Source organism: Amaranthus tricolor, chromosome 3 (genome assembly GCF_026212465.1).
Source record: "Amaranthus tricolor cultivar Red isolate AtriRed21 chromosome 3, ASM2621246v1, whole genome shotgun sequence".
NCBI lineage: Eukaryota > Viridiplantae > Streptophyta > Magnoliopsida > Caryophyllales > Amaranthaceae > Amaranthus > Amaranthus tricolor.
Window position 1 is genome coordinate 32,550,821 of NC_080049.1, and position 18,108 is coordinate 32,568,928.

The window sequence follows — 18,108 nt, forward strand, 5'->3', positions numbered from 1 at the left end:
GTTACATATCCTAAAAATGTTCACGTAATCCTTTGCTCTTGTTATATACTAATACTACTATGTCATAATACTTTAAAGGACTAAATAATAAAGGTCAAATATTTATGTATTAATCACAAAATAATAATTATATAATCAAACATAGTAAAAGTGCAATTTTGAAATTTAAAATTTTTAAAAATAATTACTCGAATTTTTAACGTAAATTCTTCTTAGCTATTACAAATTGAATTTAGTCATAAAATACTTCTTTTAAGTAATTTTTGGATCTGCAACAAGTTTAATTGATTGAGTAACCTGAATTAAAGCATGTATTTGATATAGTAATGTCAAATTCCTCAAAATAAATAAGTTTGATTAACAGTGGCATTTTCGCTAAGCCGCCAAAGATTTTCATAAAATACATTTTCATCAATAATGTTTTGTTAGCTTCAGCACCACACAGGCAAAAACATGGCTGAAAAAGACTAATATAAACGTTTCCGACAATCTGGTGCACCGCAAAAACAAGGCAGTACTTGAATTTTTCCATCGGAGCCTACAACACTATCAAGTGCATAACCATAGTCATATGTGAGCTCCTGTTGAAAAAGTTGATCAATTAAGGTACAATAGATAAACCGAAGAAACAAAATGTAGGACTAATAGAAGTGTACGTGTACGCTGAACGTTCTATATATATCCAAGCAAAATGTGAAATTCTTGTGTGGACTTAACACACTAAAATTTTACTCCCTCCGACCCTGTGAGAATACACCTGTATTATTTGAATGAAATTTAGTAGAAAGTGAAATTTAGTTAGAAAATAAAACAAAAATTAAGTGGATGGTAGAAATGAATGGTTAAAATTGAGAGAAAAAATAAATTTGTGAATGAGATTTAAAGAACGAAAGTGGAGTCATTGCCAAAAAAAAAAGATGCAAAATAAATGGAACAAACTAAAATAAAAAAAGAGTACGAATTAAAAGAGGGACAAAGGGAGTATACATCAATCTTAACATGCTAGTAGATTAGAGGGGAGGGATGGTTAAGAATTACGAGTAACGAGTGGGAGTTAGTGGATAATGGATTGGAGAATATGAAGTGTCGATTAGTAAGAAGTGGAGAGTAATTGCATGGGTTAATGGATTGGACAGTTTGAAGCATAGGTCAGCAAAGAGTGAGGAATAGTGCGAAACAACATTATTTTGGACTAAATCTATATTATACTTTGCCGTGATTAATTAGGTGAAAATCACGTTTGTTAGCATTTATACATTCACCTGATGACGAGTAATAAGCTGCAGACGAACTCAGCAGCATACTCAGATCGAAAATTAAGGATCTAAGCTAAGGCTTAGTCATCTGACAACACGACTGGTCACGTTTTCATATTCTTTTAAGCGGAAAAGAAGAGTTAGTTTCCTAAAACAAAAAGAGTCACTGTACCTGCATAGGTGAGATATTGTCTGCCGCAATAAGCACCACACGAGCTAGTCGTAAGTCATGGTGGACGCTCAAAATGCATTGTACAAATAGATTAGGTTGGCAACTGTGATTAATAAACCTAGCAACATTTCCTCTTGAACCTGCATCAATGCAAAATTCTGGTCCCCCATCTAATGTCTTCTTATCTATATTTGGAGAAGCCATAGCAAGAGACACATTTACATTTCCAAATCGCCTCTGAAAAAAGAAACCGAGGACAAAATTATGAGAATATAGAAAAGCACAAGAAAAAAGTTGCACACACTTTTAATATATCAAGCGTCACTAGAAGAAAAACAATACACATAGCAGCCAGTCTCTTGAGAGACGTCTCTTAGACCCAGCCCATTAAACCTTAATATCCACTTACTGTATCTTTAATGACTACTTACATTATCCTTAATGCCTACTTACAATATACTTAATCCCCGCCGAAAAAGTACTATAAATGCCTACTTACAATATTCTTAATGTCTACCGAGAAACTTAGCCTACTAGCCCACTTACCATATCCTTAATGCCCTCTTACAATATCTTTGATGCCTACAGACAATATACTTAATGCTCACCGAGTAAGTACTTAAGTACTTACAATATTTTAAGTGGCTACTTACAATATTCTTAATGCCTACCGAAAACTTTCTCTATATGTTTGGGTCAGCCTAATGAGAGATGGTCTCACAAGAATTTGTGTGCATATAGAGCCTGGGATTTCTTGTAGATATGTACTTTGTTTCATGAGAATCCATTGAGAAGCTATACAAGACAGCAAAACAAGATATAGAAGAAACAACATGCAGAGTATACTAAATATTAGTCGCATATGCATGTAATTGTTAAGTTATAGAAGTTCATGACATCACCTCTCTTCCTTCAATCTCGTTTATAGTGTGCAAGCAATCGATTTCAAAGATGTATTCATTTCCAGCAATATTATCAAGCTCATCACTTCTTCTCAACACCCCAAAATATTCACAAACAGGTGCTCCTGAAGGAATATAGTCCCATGACCTAACAGCCCATCCCTTGTTAGGTGTACGGTACACCTGCTAAGAAGAAGAAAACACAATCAACATATGATCCATGAGAATTGAAACTTGGAAACTTTGTCAATTGCCACATGACCTCAAGACGGTATTTAATTTCCCTTTGTGATATGCGATTAAGGCAACCAGGTTTGCAGCCGCAGTTTGGTCCACATTCAAAGACAACATCTTTGGCCTCCACTAATCTGCAAAATATAATTAGTAAAATCAATCAAAAACTTCATAAATAGAGAATTAATGGAAGCAAAGGGCATAATGGCAATTGATGTCACTAAGCAAGATTCAATATGTATTTTTTAGCTGAGACAATCAAAAGTTGAAATTTGGTCCATTAAGGGCTGTGAATACAAGAAAACGTTCATGCAGACAACAAAAGGTATCTCTCAAGTCTCAAGGTTCAAGCAGAGAAAACTAAACACAAAGAAACTTAAGTAAATGTGCCCCCTTCCTTTAAAAAGGCATTGATGTCACTCAGCAATATTATTCGTAATGTATTTCTTTACTTAAAAGTATCAAAGGTTAACTTCAGTCCATTTAAGGCATCTTACCTCCCACCATCACGACCAACATATGGGAGATCTGGTCCGTTAAGCTTTGCACATGCACAAGTGTTGGGGTTTGAGCAATTCCCCTTGCATGAGCATCCATTTGCATTTGCAGGTAGCTTCACACTGTCTGCAACTTCTATAGACTTGATATAGGTAAATTCTGTTGTTAAGACATAAAAAATATTTCATGTTTATGACGAAGTTATTCAATTGTTCCAAATACCACAAAAAAATCTTATAGATAAACATATGGATGTTTAGAAGGGGGCACAATTTCAAGTATAATTTTGCCAAAGAATGATAATTGGAATTTAAGCGTACAGGCCTAAAGTTGTATGGATAAATTGCACCTTTTGAATCTAGTTGGGGCTAATTTAAATATGACTAAATTAATAGGGATATTTGCTCCATTTCACCATATACATGCATGCAATCGAACAAGAGGCAGATAAAATAATAGAGTGTTAAAATATGATATTGGAATATAGGATGTAACTACTCTCATTCCCATCCCACAAAAAGAAATGTTTTTTTGGAACACTTATAAGTTGTCTCAAATGCAAATGCTTATGCATAAATGCTCCATTTCAAATGATTATTCTATTGCCTAGACACAACAATCTGTATTGTAATATGAGGTGGTTCCATAAAGAAATGAGGGGGCTACGAAGAAAAAAATTAAAGGTGGTATAGGTCTATTCTCCATCTACATAGCACAAGTTACTAGTGAAAGTTATGTTTCAAGGACAGCAAGCGAGCCCCTGTAAGATTCGGAATGCATGTCATTAGTAAAAAGGCCAAAGTCAATACTATTTATTTATGTTCACCTGGGCTTCTCCTTAAATATTTACTATGCATGCAGCATGCCACTTTCTCATATCCAATTTTGATAATAGAATATGTGATCATCTTTCAATTTAACTTGGTCAATCCTTAAGGAGCTTAACTGAATTCAGAAGGACTAATAAAAAGCATCATACACATTCATAGAAAACTTGCCTGGGGGACAAATAGGAGGATCGTCAACCAAATTTGTAACAGGAATGCAATGTTGTTCGATGCCATTGCTAATGTCACGACAGACCAACCTTCACTCAGAAAGATTACAATAAGATGGCAACTTATCATAAAAATGCCAATTCATCTCAGAATTCAAAGCTAATGAGCAAGCTCTTACCCAGGCAATTCTGAAATAGTCTTAAGCGGACATCCTCGAACAAATTGGACCTGAGAAATATTAAAGATTCAGAAATTACAATCACCAGAATTTCATCAGCAGACACTTGTACAGCTATAGCCTTTCAGTTTCATGTTTACCTAAAATCACGCCACTGTAATATTTTAAACATATTGCAACATAAAATGTCAAATAAAAGTGCAGATCAACAATTTATCAGGCAAAAGAGGATATACATAAGGAAGTCAACTCTTTCATTTTTTTTCCTTTTTTACATAGAAGCCAACTCTAATTTAGCTTTAAAAACAGGTATCAGAAAATGAAGGGCAATAGAGCAAATGAAACATTCAGAAAAATGTGTGCATTTTCTGGACAAGATAATGATAGTTCCCATTATCAAGGCATTAAGTCAAAAATATCAGTAGTTCCAGTTTAGTCTTAATAAAGGATCTGCTATAACCTAAAGAGTTAAAAGCAACCTGCATCGAAAAGAAAAGCGGGAGGAACTTGGCAAGAATCAACTCATATAAAATGAAAACCTGCTCAGCCTCAAAAAAAAAAAAAAAAAAAAAGAGTAATAATATGCTTCTACAGCAATGGCCTTTTCACAGGAAGAATTAAAGTGAAAACAAGTTGTTCAATGATGTACATGCAACAGCTATTACATAATAGTTTTTGAAAATGCCACCCCACAAAGTATCACTCCATTAAGTTTGATATGTATCGCATCTGAAGTTCCCGTGCAATCTATTATTTAAGCAAATAAATCATTTTAATCCAACAACAATACAACAATGTCAACAATGTCAGAGCCTTAATCCCAATATATTGATCAGCTAAGGAATCAAAACACATCAAAGTGAAAACTTTGAAGCGCATGGACACAATTTAACTCACAATATAAGATTGGATAATTCATGTACACAACTAGATTTATAATCTGAGTTTCTAGTTTAAACACCATTTGGTTGAGTTTCGTGGGTTGCATTGGAGTTGTAGCTTATACATAGCATACCAGATTCTGTAAAATCTTTTATCTAGCCTTCATTTTGCAAACCACCCACAAAAATCAGCCAAACTACAATCCTTACTTCTCTTAGATTGGAAGGATAAGGTTCCAAAGCTGATGAGTTCTTTTATTTTGATTGCTAGTTTAAGGAAGTTCAATAATTGTGAATTGCTATACTCTGCAGGCTCTAATAGCACAAGCCTTTATACTTTTATGTGCACTCTTTTTTCCTTTTGCTGATGAGAGGGAACCATCAAGTTTTGCATTTCATGCAACAGCGTTTCAAAGAGGTGATTAGAAATAATTGGGATTCTTTGGATGGGCTTTTGACATAGGAATGATAAAATATAAATACAATATGTACCAATTCTCTAAATTTTCATCCAAGGCTTATTAAAAATGCAATAAACGCAAAAGCTTGTTCAAGGACACGTTTGAAAATTCTTGAGCTTAAAAGCAAGACAAAGAACATATTTATACTAATACTTAAGCACAAATAGATGGAGTTCGCTGCGCGAACCAAGAAACCAAATATTATGATTGTCCATAATGATTTTCATCTTCCATCCATTTTCATCATGTATTATATGCTCTTGCAAATCCATGTTCTCCACTTCTCTTTTCACTCTCATCATCCAAGTAATTTTTAGTCCCCTTTTTTTCTCCCCAAGAACATATTTATACTAATACTTAAGCACAAATAGATGGAGTTCGCTGCGCGAACCAAGAAACCAAATATTATGATTGTCCATAATGATTTTCATCTTCCATCCATTTTCATCATGTATTATATGCTCTTGCAAATCCATGTTCTCCACTTCTCTTTTCACTCTCATCATCCAAGTAATTTTTAGTCCCCTTTTTTTCTCCCCAAGAACATATTTATACTAATACTTAAGCACAAATAGATGGAGTTCGCTGCGCGAACCAAGAAACCAAATATTATGATTGTCCATAATGATTTTCATCTTCCATCCATTTTCATCATGTATTATATGCTCTTGCAAATCCATGTTCTCCACTTCTCTTTTCACTCTCATCATCCAAGTAATTTTTAGTCCCCTTTTTTTCTCCCCAAAGTTCTAAACTTCCATTGTTCTTTCCTTGTTAATCATCTAGTGAGTGGTGGGTCCATTGCACACAACCATGCCAATGTAATTGGTTCTCCGTCACCCTACCTTAAAATTTTCCATTATAAATCCTCTTCTAAAATATACTCATTTAGACATTTGTCTCGTAAGGGTAACCTGCGCATCCATATCATCATAAACATCTCGATTCTTGATTAAGTCTATCTTCTTACTATAACCTTTGCTTAATGCCAAAAATTCTAGTTCTATCTAGGCTATTGACACTTTATCCTTGGCGAAAATTCCATAATTACATAGTACCACTATTGCTCGGCTCCAATTAAGTCATGAATACTTATCCTATAAAGTACACCTTGGTGTATCTGCATACCTAATTGATCAAAGATACTTGAAAATGACTTAAGTTAAAGCTTTTTATCAAATGTTAAATTTAACAACAATACACAACTAAACAAACAATGTCAAGAAGTCATACACATATAAAGGTCGATTGATGACAGAAAGAGGAACCACCAGGCGCCAAACTAACTAACACAAATTATAGTATCATCAGTCAAAAGTCAAAACCTTAGTAAATTGCTTTAAGCAAGCAATACCAAAAATTAGAGCCAAAATTGAAAATCTTTGACTCCTACTACTAGATGAAAAGTAAAATCACACCATACCTAAGTCTTGGTGTTCAAAATTTTCAGTTAATGGCAAAAAAGCTAACAATCCATGCAATCTCCCAAAACTCAGAAGACAAAATCAAAATCCTATGCAATGCGTTTGTCAAAAACAAGTTTACAAAACCTCTCTCATATTCATGGAAAAAATCAAGGAATAATTGAACTGTATGGCATCTTCTTGCATTTAAAAAAGAACAAACAAATCATGCATTACCTACCTGATCTGTAGTCAGCTTTGGTTGCCCTTGAAGCCGTTGTAAACGATACTTGTAGACAAGGTGTCCTCTACAACCATTATCAGCCCAAGACTCAGAAACCTTACAAGAATAAAATAGAAAACTGATAAAATAACAAACCAAAAGGAATTGCAATTCACAATTGAAGACAATTGGCTCATATGATTAAATGATCAAATCTTGTTGACATAAAATCCTTCACTAGAACAGAAACATGAATGAACTTAAAACTTACCTTATACAACCCACCATATGAGTAAATCTTTCCTGAGTAACTATGAATATTTCGATGCCCACGTATAACTCTGATGGGAACAGATTGATCCATGCTATTCTGCATGACAAGTATCGATAAGAAAAAAATTAAGAGGCCATGTGAGCACATCTATAAACTTTGTGGTAAGAGTGAGGGTCTATTAAAAGAGCAAACAAGAGTGGTCATTAGTTAGAGGGACTGACTCCAAACACTATAACCCCAAAATCGATAAATTATTTAATAGATCTGCCTATACACAAAGAAGTCACTCACCTTAAGCGCAAGATTACCTCCAACCAATTTTTGATCCTTTTGTTGTAATTTACTACCAAGCAAGTCATGTCCACCCTGGCCAGTGTAAACAACATCATCTACATTATCTATGTCGTCTTCATACTGACCAGACATCACCACTGCCACTGCGATGGGTAAATTATACTTTTGAAGGTCTTCCTGCCCAGAAAAATCGGCATGAAAATCAAAAAAATAAGAACCCATAAAACGGTAAGAAATAAGACTACAAAGTAAAAATTATGGAGTGCGGTATAACCAATTACAAATTGTACTTCAATTGTCATATCAATCAAATCTAAGATGCATTACCCTTTTTTTGCTTTTGGCATGTCCTATATAATCAATGCCATTCAACCAATGACTATGAAAACCAATGGCCGCCATCTCACAGCGAGAATAAAATTGATAACCAACATCGATTCCTGCCCACAAATTAATGAAGCCATTATCAATGACACGGTTAACGAATTAAGAAATGGCTTCTTAGGTTAGATAGACCAACCAGGAAGATCACCAATCATCTTTTCAGGGTACAATATTTCGTTCTTTGCTTTCATCTGTTAACACCACATTTCAAAATGACTTATTAGATATTATGAGTAAGAAAATCTCATATATTTCCACTAGGAATTCAAAATCCATGCAAAAAATTCATTTATATTGCACAAGTGTAATACAACATGAATTATGGTTACCATACTCGTATTTTGTAGAGTTCGAATTAAAAAAATAGTACAATTTGTACTTAATTGTTCGCTATTTTAATAAAAATTTTGTGATGAATTGGACTTTGTTTTTGAGTATGATTAAAGTTTATCATATCTAATCAACAAGATAACTTTAACTCATACATTGAAAAGAAATTGATATCACTAAAAAAAGGGTCAAATTTACGATAAAAAGAAACTATAGCAATTGAAATTTCTCTAAGCCCCAAAAAATCTAGGTCTTAAAAGAATAATATAACAAATAAAAATACGTGGCTAGAAGGAGAGCTGTGGGGAAAGAATAAAAGGTCCTACCCTCAACTAGCGTTATTGTCTACGAGAAGAGAGATAGAAGAAGAAAAATACAAGCGCAGAAAGAGATTGCAACTATCGTAGAATATGTCATTACAATGTTCATCTTTGCTCTACTCTACTCTACTCTTATACAATAAAGATCAAAAATTTGAGTGTCTAGATCGAAAACGAACTTCGATTACAGACAATCGACCTAAATCTAAGTTTGTAGGGAATGTATAATTTTTATCTTGGAAAGGATCTCAATGCATGTGTTGAATCAATAATTATTTTTTGAATGATTCAAGGTGTAACTATATACATTTATGAACAAGGGATATATACTCAGTCAGAGATAACTAAATGCTTATTCTATCTCCCTAATGCCATTATGTGGTAGGAAGAGGATCCAAGGTTTCAAGAGGTCAATGTACTTAGTCTTACCCTAGTAAATAACAAGTGTAATTCAATAGCAAACATCATTTGTAACATAACATCAGTAAGAAGTACACATGATTTAACAAGTAATTTTACATTATAAATTATAATCCAAAATCAATGAACCATAAATTTTTGACTCAATTGAAATTCCACACCATATAATGAAAGGAAATTTATAAGATCCATAGAGCTATAATTGTGCACTTATGTTCCAAAGAAGCAAAGAGTTAAAAAAGGCCATCTTTCGGTTGTTTGCTATTTTCATAGGATGGTGAAACTTGGTTACAAGCATAGTGTTTATTAATCCCATTACTACATCACAGCTCACAACTGCATTTTAAAGTCTTTTGAAGTTACTACGATTGCAATATAGGTTGTGATAACTACGAATGAAGAATCTTATGAAAATGGTTTTGTGACGAATATTGCATCCGAGATTTTGCACCGTGGTTACAATAGGAAATCGAGTCTAAGAACACTAGTTTAGAGAAAAATAAACCACAAATTAAAGTTATTGACAATTAATATGAATAAAAAGAGCATTGATTGGGCTACTCAAATGCTATTTTGGCCTTATATAGTTCACCCAAATATCATCAAATTTTTTAGATTTAGGCAAAAGAACTTTGGTAAGGAGTTCCATTATGAGAGCTTACATAGTTGGGAACAAATGGGTTAGAATTTCACATGCCAACATATATCAATGCTCTTTATAATTTCAAGCACCAAGCATATCATCACATCACATAAAACAACTTCAAAGTGTTATTTTCTATAGCAAAGGAGAAAAAGTATAAATACTTACCTTTGAAAACGCCTTGAGGTCAGGTCGATTAGGACTCCTAAAATCTTTTTCCTACCAATTAAGGCAACAAATCAAATTTAGTGTTCAATCCAAAAACAACAAAAATACTTATTCTATAACAAAGAAGTGCCTTAAACAAAACCAAATCATAACAATAAGACAAGATTGAAATTAGATCAAATCTTGCCTTTGAATAAATATTACTCCAAGGCAACAGTAAGTTTAAAGCATATCTAGTCTGCATGTTTAGGGTCATATTTCAATAATAAGAATCCAAAACCTTGAATCTACAAATAGCACAAACCAAAATGCTTGAGCTTTGGTCAGTGTTGTGTCAACAATTACAACTATGTAAACTTCTATGACCTCTTCCCAAGACATATACAATGAGTTTTTTGCATCGTTTTAACATTCATAATGAATTCATAAACATTAACATTTGTTCATGATCCAAAGATGTTCATGAATCATGCACAACATAATACAAATTAAAAGTGTAGGCATTTTGGATCTTAAGAAACATTAATTTTAAATTCAAAACAATTTTCATTTGAAATGGAAGAATTATTTAAAAAAATTATGAACCAATTATAGCATGACACATGATATTTTTAAACGGCTTACTTGGTGAAATTAAGTCAAGTCTATAGTTTGAAGGTAACTATTAAAGGTATGAGTATTTTAAAATTACTCAATGATTAGATTATTAAAAGTAGACGTCTCAAAGACTGTATTATTAAAATTGAAGTGCACGATTTCTCAAATATGTTGGAAAATCATTGGGAGAAAAAAAAAAGAACACTTGAAAACAAGGGGTAGTATTTCTTGATTCTCTCCTTGGATCACCTCATTTATTGCCTTACTCACGTACTCATTCCTTTTTTTTTTTTACGTAGACACTAACAATTAAGTACCCTATAGTTGATGATTTGATGACTACAAAACTTATCATCTAAATCTTAATGTAATCCTTATTGTTGAATCTCAATAGGCAAAGTCATTCTTATGATGTACTACATTCACTCTATTTGGTTTAAATCAATTTCTTTTTCACAATCTCCAAGAGAAAACTTTTGGTTTAAATCAATTTCTTTTTCACAATCTCCAAGAGAAAACTTTGACTACAATTTTTCTTGTTACATACTTACACATTAATATAAGCATTGGAAGTTTGACATAAGAGTCAAAGTGTAAGAAACAAAAAAAAGGAAAATATACCACGAGGCAAAAACAAGTAAACAACACATTATGGAATAAGGACTAACCTTCCACATATGGTAAAGATGCCTATATTACATGTTAATACAAAAAAGAGATAGTAGATAACATTAAAAATATGGATAAAAGAATCACATTAATAATCAAGTATTATGTTCATGCATATACATATTTACATGTTTTTTATCAATGAAATAATTAGTATGCTTCAAACTCTATCTCGAGAACACAAAAAATCATGCTTGCAATCATCGCAGTGGTCAAACATTAAGAATTTGTTCTTATAGCAACATTGCATAAATGGACATGATTAATATAAATAGTTACATTGAGAGAGTGACACAGTACTCTACAACTTGAAAATTTTCATTTTACAAGAGGAAAGAAATTGAAAAAAAATAGAACGAAGCATTGTATATCAGATTATATATATCAAGAGAAGATCGAGAAGGAAGAGTAGATTCTATGTAAGAAAACAAACGGTTTCCTATCAAAATAAGTTAATTATATTCAAATTAATTTTTATTTACGGAAACTTTAGACCTTGAATTTTCTTTTAACTTATCATAGCAATAACGAATACATTATTAGTTTTAAATCCAGATCAGCCCTGAAATTTCGTAAAGCTATCTCATCCAAACATATTAAAGTTTTCAACCTAAAGAACAGTATTTTTAGACAAAAATAGTTAGAGTTGAAGGACATTTAAAATGGCCTAGCCACATATCTATGACTTCAAGTAGAACAAAAGATTTTGACCTTTTCGCAGAGTAATAAGAAAACAACATATCTCACCTTAGATGAAGAAGCTTTTGTTTTCTTTGTTTTGTCATTGTCATCTTGATTTTGCTTTTGCTTTTCCTCAGTCTCCTAGAAGAAGAAAAGAATGTAACATTTGATGTGTAAGAAATTAATGCTACAGCAAGAATATACTTCAAAAATTCATCCAAACAATCTATGTTTTCCTAGTTGGTATAGTATTTCAAATTTTCAATAAACAACTGGCATCTTTGAAGTCATAGCTAGAAAAATAGCACCAACTAATTTTGGTAATACAAAAACTACAATAAACAAAGGCTTGCGCCTTTTCGTTAAATTTGGTATGTCATTTAATCTTTCATTCGTCATTCTTATCCTACCAATGCTGACTACATCCTAAACTTTCCATGTAGAGAAATAAGAATGACATGAACACAAAGTTTCTCTTTTTTCTAGCCACATCACAAATCTATTGCAATAGTAAGTAACACTGAAATTGAAATTACCTGAACAAATTGAAGGTAATATGTATTAAAAAGTCTCAAAGTCTCCTTTACCCTAGCATGGCTGCTTACAGCTTCCCCTTGTTTCATTGCTTTATTTGCGCATGCTTTTACGGTGGAAGTTAATTGCTGGGGTGAGTCACCATTAGAAGTAGATGTTATATCATTCACATATGAACACTCGAAATCAACTTTACATTCATCTTTAACATCACCATTTATAGTTCTCTTGGCACTACACTGGTCGGAATCAACAATTGGTCTCTTATGTCCAACAAAAGTCTCCTGTGGAGTTTCCTGATTGTCATCCTTCTGCTCAATATGAATTCTAGGGCTTAATCTTGATTGCGCTGGAGTGTTAACAAAAGTTTCCTCCTGATTTTCCTGACTTTTAGGGTTTAATCCGTTTTGCAATTGAGTCTCAGTTATCTGCTTCTCCTTTCCTAGAATACCACAAAACCGAGACATTTGTCTCCTTTCCGCACCAGATATCTTTGAAGTCTCAATTCCCTCATTAATCACACAATTATGACGAAGCCTAGGGCTACATCTTCTCTCAACTTGACAAACTGTAATGGCATCATCACACACTTCTTGAAGCATTTTACTTCCCTTATGAAGTCGAGGGCTCAATCTCCTCTGAACGGAAGACGATTCACCCGCATGACCGCCTACGACATTGCTCAATTCCCCCTTCACTTTAAATTGAAATGAATCTATACCCTTCCCAGAATCCATTCTATCCGTAATCACTAAAAAATTCTAGGTTAATCGATCTACACAACAACAATAATCCATAAAAATACTTTAATTTCTAACCAAATCAAGCTACATTAATAGAATATCAAAAATATTAAAGAATAGAAGTATAGAACCAAAAAAACTGTACAGTAGAATAAAAATCAGCAACGTTTACTGCTAAATTCCAGCAACGACTACACTGAATATCAAATTATCATGAAAAACAACTAAAGAACAATTTCTTCATTTTAAATTTGTTCCCTTTTTTGGTACTGAAAATTTTCAAAAAATAGAATGGAGTTCAGGAACTATAAATCACGAAAAACAAAGAAGAAAAAGCAATGAAATTGAAACACAGATAATAGCAGAACGAGTTACCAGGATTGCATGAGCAGTGAGTATTAACAAGAGTCTGGTTTTGTTCTTACTTTGGTCTTGCGACCGTTGAGTCGATGCGCAAAGGCTTTCTCCGACCTGTCTTTTTACTCTAATCTTATTTTTTTCAAAATAGGAAATTTAGTAAATAAAAATTGGAGGAAAAAAAAAGGACGGTTTTTTTTTAAAAAAAAAAATTTTAAAAAAAACTGAAGGGCGGGAACACGGAACAAAAAAATATCCATTTATGGAGTACTATGCAACTATGCAAGTCGGTGTAAGAAAATTTAAAATAAATGAGATTATTTATCTACTTAATTTCAAATATAAGATTCGGAAAAATTTATGTCCCAAAATAAGCTTCCGTACGTCCAAGCCTAGCCTCGGATAAGTCGCTGTTACTAACAGCAAATAAGGGGAAATAAAAAAAATATTAAAAAGTTGAAAGTCGCTGTTACTAACAGCGACTATCAGGTTTTTATTTTTCCAGACATCTTCTTCCTCAGTTCATTTCGCGATTTTGTTTTTCATTTGCAATCCCTACAATTTCTCCTTCTTCATTCCAACCTTGTAAGAAACTTCAATCCTTCAACTAAAGTCATCAAATTTCAAGTTTGTACCAATAATTAGTGTTGTAGTCTTCCTAGATCGACCTAAGGTAATTTTTTTTGTGTTTTTTTTCAATATTCGAAAAATTAGGGTTTGTTGTGTTTTAATTATCATTTTATATAAAAATTTGTCTCTAATTGCTCATCTAAAATTTTTAAGTGATCATTTGCTTATAAATAATAATCATTTTAAGACACCAATTTAAAGTCATAATTAATTATTTTAATATTGTAAGTGATCATTTTAAGATTAAAAATAATTACTTTTAAGACATTTCATTTTATATACATATTACTGTAAAATTGTCTCTTTTGAGAATTTGTCAAAAATTAGTGGAGTACATTATTACATACCATCAAAAAAATACTCATTTATTTTTTATGCTTTGTTTCTTATTTATTCTTTTTTCACTCCCATTAGCCCACAATTATTGCATTATTGTTATTTTTTTTCGTAAAATGGTGAAAAAGAGGGAGAAATAAATTCATAATAGAGTTAAAAAATAAATTAAAACTAGAATTTAGTATGTATTAGGAGGAAAAAAATAAAAATGGAACATGAAAGGGCTAATAAAGGTAAAAGCACAAATCTTATTACTCCTATATGTCTCACTATATAATTAATGCTTTGTTTCTTCTTCTTTTTTTTCACTCCCATTAGCCCATGATTATTGCATTATTGTTAATTTTTTTTCGTAAAATGATGAAAAGGAGGGAGAAATAAGTTCAGAATAGAATTAAAAAATAAATAAAAACTAGAATCCTGGTATCTATTAGGAGGAAAAAAAAAAGAAAATCAATGAGCCAATAAAGATAAAAACACAAATCTTATTACTCCTATATGTTTCACTATATAATTAATATTATAATAAATGATGATCATGTGGAAATACATTATGACATTAAATATCGCACTTTTTCTAACCTATACATCTAGTGCAAGAGGTTTAAATACTAATTTTAGTAATTATTTTGAATTCAATAGAAAGTATCTTCCAAAAGTAGTATATGTAATAATATTTTAGGGAATATTCTATTAAAATTTCAAATAACTATTAATTTTATCATTTAAACTTATGCATGTGTTGCATAAGTTAGAAAAAATGTATATCAATTATTAGTTGATTACACATTTACACTGCGGCAATATAAAAGAAGCCAATGAAAAATCCACATCTAATAGTCGATTACGTACTGTCAACATAAATGAAGTTAATATGAAATCTAAGTTTTCAATTGAAAATAGACCACATTAACTTTGTCTGTCACATAGTCATCCAATATCTCATATAAAATTAGGGTTTGAGGGGAAGAACCCCTAGATTGCTTGTTACTTTCAAGTTTGAATTTTTGACGAACAATCATGTAAATAATGTAATAAATTAATATAATCCTCAAAAAATTGGATGAGAGATTTTTAAATCTATTTAGGAATTAACCGTATGAAGATTGAGTATTTGCGTTGTGACTTTAGTGGGACATCATTGATAGGGGAGTCAGAGGTGTCAATTGGTAAAGAAGTTGTTAAAAGTACGATAAAGTACAAGTATTTGGGATTGATCATTCAAAAGGATAGGGAGATTGACAGAGTTGTCAATCATCGTATACATGCGAGTTGGCTCAAGTGGCGAGCAGCGACCGCAGTGCTATGTGATAGGAAGTTCCCAAGTCAGTTAAAAAGAAAATTTTACAGGGTGACAATCAGACTTGCATTGCTATATGGGACATAATGTTGCCTTGTAAAGAAGATTTTTGAACATAAGATGAAAGTCACAGAAATGCGTATGCTAAGGTGGATATGCGGGCACACATTGATGGATCGAATTAGAAACCAAAAGTTTAGAGACAAGCTAGGGGTTGCCCCTATTTCTGAAAAAATGCGCGAAAATAGTTGAGGTGATTTGGACATGTGCAGAGAAAGACTTTCGACGCTCCTATGAGAAGGGTAAAAAGCATTCTAGTAGAGTGTAAGAGGAGTCGAGGAGGACTCAGGAGAACTTGAGATGAGCAAATAAAAATTGACTTGCATGAGTTAAACCTCTCCGAAGACATGACTTGGGATACAGGTAATTGCAGGCGTCATATCCATGTTTTAGACTACTAATTTCCTCTTCGATTACTCAATGGTGTTCTTGTTCTCTTACTTTTTCTCGTTTCTATTATTATTAGTATTATTGTTTTTTATTCTTATTTTTTTAATCGTTTTTACTTATTTATTTTATCTATATGCATTTTATTTATCTTTTTCGTTACATAAACTTCTCATAATATTTTTCGAATCGGGGGACTCCCTTGGCCGCGCTCCTCCTTTATGGGTATAAGTTGTCGTCGTCCTTCCCTCTTCAGATCTATCCATAAATAGATATATTTTATATTAAATTCAAAGTTTCCATTTTTGAGGAGGATTACCACATAATTGATTCACTTATAAAATTTTACTCATGCACAAGATGAACGCTATTATATATTACTTTTTTTTGTGAAATATCATATCTCGGTGAGACGGTGAGACTATATCACATTAGAACTTTGTGATAAACCAAATTGTGATAATTGTACTACTCCAAATCTTGGCAATTAATTTCCACCTAGACACAACACGACTAAATCCAAATCTTGGCGTGGCATGAGAATAGAAAATGTGTTTAAAACAGAATCAACAATTTAATGTTAATCCAACATTAATCCTATTTCCAAAAAAAAAATAGAATTATATAATAAATAACAATCAATATGATTACTATTAAAACTCAATTATATTTTATTTGAAAAAAAAACTCAATTATATATTCCCAAAATTCTCAAAGATTCGATCATGGAGAAGCAGAAAAGAGTCGATTTTGACTCATTGTCTCCAATCCAACACCAGATATTGTCGAAGATTGGGCCAATTTTAGTGACGACGATATCATATTCAACATTCTCAAATCCGAGCTGATCTTGCTCACAAAATCCCTTTTATTGGCGTTAAGGTGTTCTTTCTCTTTCAATTTCTCTAAATTTAATGATTCTATTTTTGTTATTGATGTTTATAAGTGTCCTAAATCAATTAGAACACCTAATAATGCCCAAGGACCAATGATTAGATTCCCAAATTGTATTGGGGAAGAACAAGTTTCAGAAACCCTAAAATGTGAAATTAAACAATTGGAAATGAAATCAAAAGCAATTAAACAAGACACAAGGTTTAATGAGGTTCACTACTACGTCTTCCCTAGCCTAGCCTAGCCTAGCCTAGATTGTTATTATTGATGTGAATTGAAGCTTTCTCGAAGCTTCAATGATAAACTACAATGATTGTACAAGAGTCGGAGAACAGAGGGTGAGGATTTTTGATTACAATCGAGGGAGAGAATATGAGGGATTATCTAAATTTGATACTAAACTGATGTGAGATTGAAGTATTTATAATACATACGTCAATTCACTTACATTTCAATCTGTAGCGCGACAGAAAACGCCTCCTCGGCTATAGCTGCTGTCCGAAACTCACATTGGAAGACTCGGATTTGGTACATACTCCTACAAAAGCCGGGACTCAAACCACACTTCATTCCTCCTCTACTCAAATGCCAACTTCAAACAATAGTAAATTATGTCCCTATGCATACCCAAATGCCCACACGTGTCCAAGAGTACAGGCACCAAAATCCAAATACAACAATGAAAACCCTATATTATGGTGGATAATTTAAAGTTTAAAGTACAAAAGTCTCAAGTATACTAAGTATAAGTTATAAGTATGCTAATGGTACTAAAGTATAAGTATAATTAGTGAATAGTCCCCATGGGAAAGTAAGGACAAAAGGTATATTCCTAGGGTCAAAGTCAAGGCAAAATAAAGCAATAAACAAAAGGAAACAAC

The 18,108-nt window shown here is 32.4% G+C and overlaps 1 protein-coding gene across 5 annotated transcripts; it reads right to left on the bottom strand.

The window, feature by feature from the left end:
* Positions 1-278: 278 nt before the first annotated feature.
* LOC130809026 (histone-lysine N-methyltransferase, H3 lysine-9 specific SUVH4-like) lies at positions 279-13,763 on the bottom strand. 5 transcript variants are annotated; one of them, XM_057674624.1, is made up of 16 exons: positions 13,639-13,763; positions 12,523-13,271; positions 12,053-12,127; positions 10,040-10,090; positions 8,295-8,349; positions 8,102-8,214; positions 7,772-7,951; positions 7,478-7,576; positions 7,225-7,323; positions 4,239-4,288; positions 4,061-4,149; positions 3,062-3,221; positions 2,593-2,698; positions 2,331-2,513; positions 1,429-1,665; positions 279-546 (listed from the first exon to the last, which is right to left on the bottom strand). In XM_057674624.1, exons 2-16 carry the CDS (start codon positions 13,255-13,257, stop codon positions 412-414), a joined length of 2,367 nt encoding a protein of 788 aa, XP_057530607.1. In that variant the 5' UTR covers positions 13,258-13,271; positions 13,639-13,763; the 3' UTR covers positions 279-411. The 5 variants fall into 5 exon arrangements, with proteins under 5 accessions (XP_057530607.1, XP_057530606.1, XP_057530608.1 ...); XM_057674623.1 differs by having other exon boundaries at positions 12,523-13,295; XM_057674625.1 differs by having other exon boundaries at positions 285-581; positions 12,523-13,295.
* Between the last annotated feature and the right edge of the window lie 4,345 nt (positions 13,764-18,108).